Source organism: Hakea prostrata, chromosome 1 (genome assembly GCF_041222555.1).
Source record: "Hakea prostrata isolate BN-2017 chromosome 1, UWA_Hpros_2, whole genome shotgun sequence".
Taxonomy (NCBI): domain Eukaryota; kingdom Viridiplantae; phylum Streptophyta; class Magnoliopsida; order Proteales; family Proteaceae; genus Hakea; species Hakea prostrata.
Window position 1 is genome coordinate 11,162,083 of NC_142600.1, and position 6,807 is coordinate 11,168,889.

Genomic DNA, 6,807 nt, shown 5'->3' on the forward strand with positions numbered 1-6,807 from the left:
AATGACAAAGTTTTGAGGGACTCTTTTTGAGACGTACAAGCTATGCGTATTTGTAAGTCTCTTTCTTCTTTGCCAGTTAACCCCACGATGGATTGTTTACCATCTTTAGTGTGTGAACATCTTTGAATTGAATGACTATGAGTCTAGTTATGAATGTTTTGAAACTTTGTTCTTTGTTTAGTACGATAGCTAGAAAAGAAATTAGTTTTGCAAATTATGTAGTTAACTAAGGATGCATACACCTTCTCTTTAACTAGATGATGTCTCAAGTCTGGATTAAGTCCACATAGCCCTGTGGTTGCCTTTAATACCACTCCCGCATAACATCACTACACCTCAAGCTAGAATGATGGATCTTGCGTACATCGATTGGGTGAGAAGCTGTTGCTGCAATGGTCATCAAGGTCCTTGCCCTCAAGCTAGAATGATGGACTAGAGATGGAAGAAGAGCAGCGGCGCCGAGATAATAGCTCCGAATTGCCCTCGCTGTGTCGATACCAAATTTTGCTACCATAACAATTACAGCCTCTCCCAACCTCACTACAGGTGCAAAGCCTGTCCAAGGTACTAGACCAAACTCCAAAGCCTCTCCCTACCTTTCTCCACTCTGATCTCTTAGCCACCTCTTCTAGCCCCCCTAATTTTGTTTTATTTCCCACAGCGGTTCCACACCCACCCACAACTACGTCTACCATTACTTCAATTCTCACAGTACCATCGCTGCCACCACCACCGAAGCTCCCAATATTGATGATCTGGCGGTCGTGTTCAACGAGTTCTTGAATCAGAATCACTATTCTTGTTCCGAGCTTCGGCTACTTGGAGAATTAATGGCTAGTCATGATCAGGTGGTGGTGGAGCACTCACCTTTCTGTTTAAGGGTTTTCCTTATATGGAAAAGTGATATAATCCATATTGAATGAACTAGAAGAGAGAAGTAGACTTAAGATAACCTCACAAGAAGTGGTGAGAAATGATATCTATAGCTTAGGCCTTGTATCTTGCATGACCTCAAATAGAATTATTTAGAAGGTAAGGATCCATGTAGCCGACTCCATTTAATTGAAAGAAGGCTTATTGTTGTTGTAGTACAAAAACATGTAAAAATAGTTTAACACTAGAATTGATCACTCATAATAGAAATGTTAGCAAACGCATACCTAGTGATTCAAATGAGTCGTTATGTAAGGCGTATATCGTTTTACAAGTGGTCCCACGTGTCCAGAGCGGCTACATGGTAGGTAGTGTTCTTACTAAACCATAACTTTATTTGGGACTATAATTTTATTGTTGATATTTTTGACTTGTTTTTAAGATATTTTCTATTTTAGAAAAGAAAATAAGAGAGAACAAAAATGTATCCACTTTTTGCACTTACCAAACAAGATTTCAACCAAAAAAAAGAAGAGAAAATGGGCACAAACACACGAGAGACACACGAAAAACTGATCCTTGCCCAAAATGGGAAAGAAAACAAAAAAAAAAGAATCATTGTCAAACAACATTTTGTTTTCCTTTCGGGCATTGGTGAAACCTTGTGGGGGTTCTCAATTGTTATAGCCTTAACTTAAAAGGTCAAAGTCTCATAGAAACCAGTGTTGATTACCATTATATCCATCGCAATATCCTTGCGAATTGGTGATATTTCTCTCTTCATCTCTTAATTAAAATGTTTCCATCTTCTCCTCTATTCCCTCAATGTAGGATGATGAGGAAGAAATTCAAATAGACCCAACCCAACCCGAGAAAAGATTATGGATTTCAAAAGCAAGGCTTAAACTAGAATTTTTTCTGTCAGAAATGAACTATCCATTTCCTTTTAGATGGAGGACATCACATTCACGGATGTGATTGATACATGTGTTTTTTTATCGAGAGGGAAATTGATGGTTAATTTTTTGTCAGAAATGGACATGATAAAGTTTTGACCCAAACTTCCGATTAACCCGTAAGCAATAAGCCCATAATGATAGCCCAACCCATTGGAATTTCATTAAGCCACTGATCCATTTGCCTCAAAAGAGTCAAAACCAGGATTATGGAATTTCCACCAACTACAAGAATGTCATGTCCGTCGTGGACCATTCTTATATATATATCCAATTCAGCGAGGTTATCTGCAAAATTAGAAGAAGGCCCATTGAGGATCATCAATTATTTCCTGGTGCATGTTCGATTATCTTCACCATTCCGATAAAGAGTTTCTTTCTCTTCTTTTATCTTAGGGCACAAGCGTCTTCTGGAACTCATGGAATCAGTAGGTACTTCTGGCCTAGAGATCTCATACTCAGGCTCAGTAGAAAAATTCCCGTTGTCATGACGAATACTGGATAAAGCTGTATTTCCTTTACATGGCATTTGCCACTAACCCTAGCTTTTTAGGGTTTTTGATCCCCATCCCTAAAGCTTGAAGACGCAGACGCCATGGAATTAGAATTTCAGAACCAGCGAATCACTTTTTCCAGAGGTGCCGGGACGCTCTTTTGAGCGGATGGGGTAATTTGCTCTTTGATTCTTCTTGTCTTTCGTTTACGATTTTGATTATTTTGTTGACACCCACAACGCCACAATAGGTATCTATCTATCTCTATCAGAAAATGGGACCATAGATGTCCATTAATTTCAATCCTACGGCTGACAGGAATCCTGCCACATTAGAACCATTATCCATTCATTTCCGTTTAATCTGATCCTGTGCTTTGTTTCGGCGTCCTTGAACAGTAGCTGGAGGGAAGGAATTCAAGCTATTATCACCAATGGGGTTCGGAATTGTCGATAATCTGCCATGGACGCAGTTATACTAATGCTTCATATAAGTTTGTTCTGGTCGTTGGGTTTTCTTGTTCATGCTTTCTAGTTGCTTCAATGATCGTAACTTCTGGAGATTCACAAACTCTTCAGGTTTGAGTTTTACCTTACTGTGTTGAATCCCAACTGAGCTTTGTTCTTCCCATTGAATTAACAAGACTCTGTACCCTAAATCTTAAATTTTTCTGTTTTTGTTCCTCTTATTTCTTTTCTGTTGGGATTTTGCTTTCTGTTCGACTAAACCTGTTCTCATGGTTACAGCAACCGAAATTTGACAGCCACGCTAGTCGTTATTTGATGATTGCAACCACTGGAGTCGTAAATCAACAAAGAACTGGAGTAAGATTTCGGATCTTTGTTAAAATGTTGCTGATCACTGTATGTATCTATGAAAGACTGTAATTGTTTGTTAATTTTAATTAAAATTACTATATTGCCTGTCATGCTTATTACTTCTAATGTGTGGTTGTGACTTATGCGTGCTTTCAAAAAATTTCCTCGTTTTCTGTTTTAAGGAAACCGAGCATGGTCTCTGTCTTTACGATACTACACTAGGTATCTGATCATCTCTTTTAGTTCCTGGTGTTTACGATATTTTTTTTGGGTTTGGGAAAGGGGGGTAAGAGACGTATAAGAGTGAAAAGAGGTTTAGTTCTATTATCGTTCTTTACAGGTAAAAGAAGCAAGATGTCAACTTTGTGATCAAGATCATTGTTTTCCACTGCTAGAGAAAATTATTGATGCTCTTTTCTGGTAGTTGGGTTTTTGCATGTGGTCTTACTAGTTTCTTAAACAATTTACAAAATTTTAGACTTAAAGTTAGTAGAAAATTTCTTATAGAGGATGCACATGTCGAAATGTTTTCTCATTCTGTTCGTCTGACCTGAATGGATGGTCTTATTAAATGAACATTGGATGTTTCAAAAATAAGAAGGAAGTATTCTATTTAGAATCAACTATGCTCAAATTGAGCATGCCTTCTACCAACTACAATTCACTACATGTACCTGCTTGACCATTTAGCCATGTGTACAACCATACTTATTGTTTACCTAAGGCTTTCATATCCTTATGATTTTTCTCCCCAGATAATCTTTGGCCTGCCTTCTCTAGTTTGCAAATTTCAGTCAACCTTACCAGTGCATTCAATTGCATCAGATAAAATCCTTGGCCCAGCTGCTACTAGATTTGCCCCGAAGGTGGTGTTCTAACATCAATCAGTTTTGTTTGGTAAGAGTTCTGTGTATGTTTGTGTGTGTGTGTGTGTGTGTGTGTGTGTGTGTGTGTGTATGCATTTGATTATCACACACACAAATTATAGGCAAAAATTTATACATGCTTTTGAAGCTCTTTTTCTCTCCAGCCACTACAACTGCTTTCTACTAGAGCAATAGGGGAGAATATCTGGAGTGAACTAGTGGGTTGTCAATGTTGGCCCCATAAATTTCTTTATGAAATTTGTTTGAATGAGGAATAGGAAGGAGTTCTGTCTGATTATTCTTTTACACTCTTAACCAAGTTACAATCCTGGGTATGCTTCAATAGCAGTAAGCTTTCAATCTTATATGGTAGGGGAATGAAACCAATTATTGAGGTTCAAAACAGAGCTGTGGGTTTTCAATATACCCAGTACATTGGCATCAATCTCCTTGCAAATCACGGAATGAATGCTATCAAGGCCCTTCAGAGCTTTCCTTGCAAATGCTCCTTTATCCACATGAGACAACTGCATACCAAGAAAAGCTCCCTGCTCTCGTTCAGCAAATCAAATGACTCTGGTTCTGGTTCTGAGTCTTCCCCACCTGAAGGAGATCTACGAAAGCAAGAATTGTTGGTGAAAATTGCTATGCTTCAAGCCCAGAAAGTCCGACTGACTGACTATTTAGATGAGCGATCTGCTTATCTAACCCAATTTGCTGAAGATGCTAATGCTGAGTTTGATGAGATAGGAGAGGATGCACTCAAGCAACTTGATGAAGCAGAGGCCAGGGTTTGTTTCTCTTTCTTTTCTAATAGTGTCTGTTTCTCTTACTTTCTGTTGATGCATTGGCCTTCCATTTGTGATCAACAGATAATGGAAAATCTAGAGAGCCGGGCAGAGGCCTTTGAGGAAAGTACAGAGTTGAATAAACAGGAAATTGAGAAAAATGAGAGGGAGTTTTTGGAGTTTGAAGGTCAAATACAGGACGGTAGAAATGAAGGACTCTTTTTCAAGAACCTTGGGGAGAGGGCTCCTGGAGAGAAAGGTAAAGCTAAAGAGGTAATTAAGAAGATTAAAGAAGTTAATAAAAATAATGCTGAATCAAAAATTAGGAGGAACATTTACCTTGCTTTAATAGTCTTGCTTGGCATTGGGATAGCTAATGCCTTGATTTCTCCGTCACCCGACTGGCGAAAAGTTGCCATTTTGGGGGTTATTCTAGTAGCATTGTTGTCTCAATTCGTGTATGAGAAAACAATATCATCAAAAGTAGAAGAGAGTGAGGAAGAAGGAAAATGAGTGTGAGGACTGTGAAGAACTAGAAGCATTCTCATATGTTTCTGCTAAATTGTCAAAAAGAAGCAAGACCATTATTGGTGAATGGGTTGAGCCCCCTCCCCCCTTTTTTTTTTTCTTTCTCCTCTTCCCGTTTTTGGGTAAATAAAATGCTTTAGTTAATTCTTACTTTTTTTTTTGCGTTTGCCATGCAAATATGCAATAAACTGCTGTGCTTCTGCCTTGTGAAGATCCGGCCTTGGCAACAACTCTGTAGTAACCTGCTTTTACTCATATAATGAGAGAAACAGAGAGGGAGCATTCATTTTGAACAAAAAGCTTGGATGTTTTCATTTTATTCATTGTACCAGTGAGAGGATAGGGAAGGGCCAATTCAGTGGATGCCATCCTGCAGTTTCAAATGACTTGACAGATATAGTTTAGCCTTCTGCTTCTGTCAATAGACTAGCCAGGAGATCAGGAAAAAGCTCACTGGCCTCTTTGAGAATACTTGACACACATCCAAGGTACTATTTTCTATTTTGTCCGGCTGAAAGAAAGGAAATAGATACGGGGTTCACTGGAAACAATCATTCAAACTGGCATGGAAACAACAAAGAGATTTCTCCGATGGAGAAAGTAGTTCTTCCAAGCCATGAATTTGCAGCAGTCTTCACATTTATTTTTTGGTAAAACAGCGATTTATTTGAATTTAAAGCACCTAGTTTGCTTAAAACTTAAATCATCCAATAGTAAACTCCGGGATAGAAAGTAGAAACAGGGGAGGGGATTTATCAGTCCAAAAAGATTGTTGAGACTTCAGAGTTGGCTGGCTCCTTCTTCACTAGCAGCCTTCTTCACCCATGTTCTTAAAAACCTCCAATGGCAGGCACCTCTACGGAAAAGTATAATACTAATACTATGGGGGTGGGCCCATCGGCCCATCAGCCCACGCCATTATTAAGTCTGATTGAGATGGAGATTATATTTTGCGATGTATGGATAAATAACAAAGCATAATAAGCATTGTGAGTAATAGTAATAATTTTTCTTAATTATTATATAATAAGAGGATAGGTTACTCAGTGGTTGGTATTAGCACAATTAATTGATAATTGATCATGGTTGCTGGTTGGAGGACATAAACCATTCGTCTATTTCAAATTTCAATAATATAAATGTTTTATTTATATATATATATACTTCTTTGGGGCCCGCCGCCGTCTCTCACTTATATATGTATATATAAAATCTTTTTATGAGGATTGGTCGCTGACTCAGACACCTCAGCTACTCCACTAAAAGAAATATCAAAAAAGTATGAGAAGATGTGAGGATGTGATGGTGGGGGTGGGTCTCTAAAATTTTCAACTTGAATTGAAAATCCAAGTGCATAAGTCAAGCCAGTATTTTCTTTGGATAGAGCAAGAGAGGCATTATATTTATATCTGACTGCGACATCCTTCTTTTAATCCTTTTTTAGGTAGATGGATCTCATGGATGATGGATGGATGGGTAGTTGT

At 38.3% G+C, this 6,807-nt stretch overlaps 1 protein-coding gene across 4 annotated transcripts; it reads left to right on the forward strand.

Annotated features, from left to right (window-relative positions):
* The first annotated feature begins 2,136 nt into the window (after positions 1-2,136).
* LOC149027456 (8-amino-7-oxononanoate synthase) lies at positions 2,137-5,402 on the forward strand. 4 transcript variants are annotated; one of them, XM_089162692.1, is made up of 6 exons: positions 2,137-2,496; positions 2,722-2,901; positions 3,070-3,147; positions 3,897-4,038; positions 4,381-4,798; positions 4,880-5,402. In XM_089162692.1, exons 5-6 carry the CDS (start codon positions 4,385-4,387, stop codon positions 5,306-5,308), a joined length of 843 nt encoding a protein of 280 aa, XP_089018818.1. In that variant the 5' UTR covers positions 2,137-2,496; positions 2,722-2,901; positions 3,070-3,147; positions 3,897-4,038; positions 4,381-4,384; the 3' UTR covers positions 5,309-5,402. The 4 variants fall into 4 exon arrangements, with proteins under 4 accessions (XP_089018818.1, XP_089018822.1, XP_089018816.1 ...); XM_089162696.1 differs by having other exon boundaries at positions 3,967-4,038; XM_089162690.1 differs by lacking the exon at positions 3,897-4,038.
* Positions 5,403-6,807: the final 1,405 nt, after the last annotated feature.

Excerpts from the sequence above, each read along its gene's own strand:
- LOC149027456 (XM_089162692.1), top strand. The coding sequence starts at position 4,385 with ATGAAACCAATTATTGAGGTTCAAAACAGAGCTGTGGGTTTTCAATAT. Across the intron at positions 4,799-4,879 it reads TTGATGAAGCAGAGGCCAGG|ATAATGGAAAATCTAGAGAG; the intron begins GTTTGTTTCTCT and ends TGTGATCAACAG.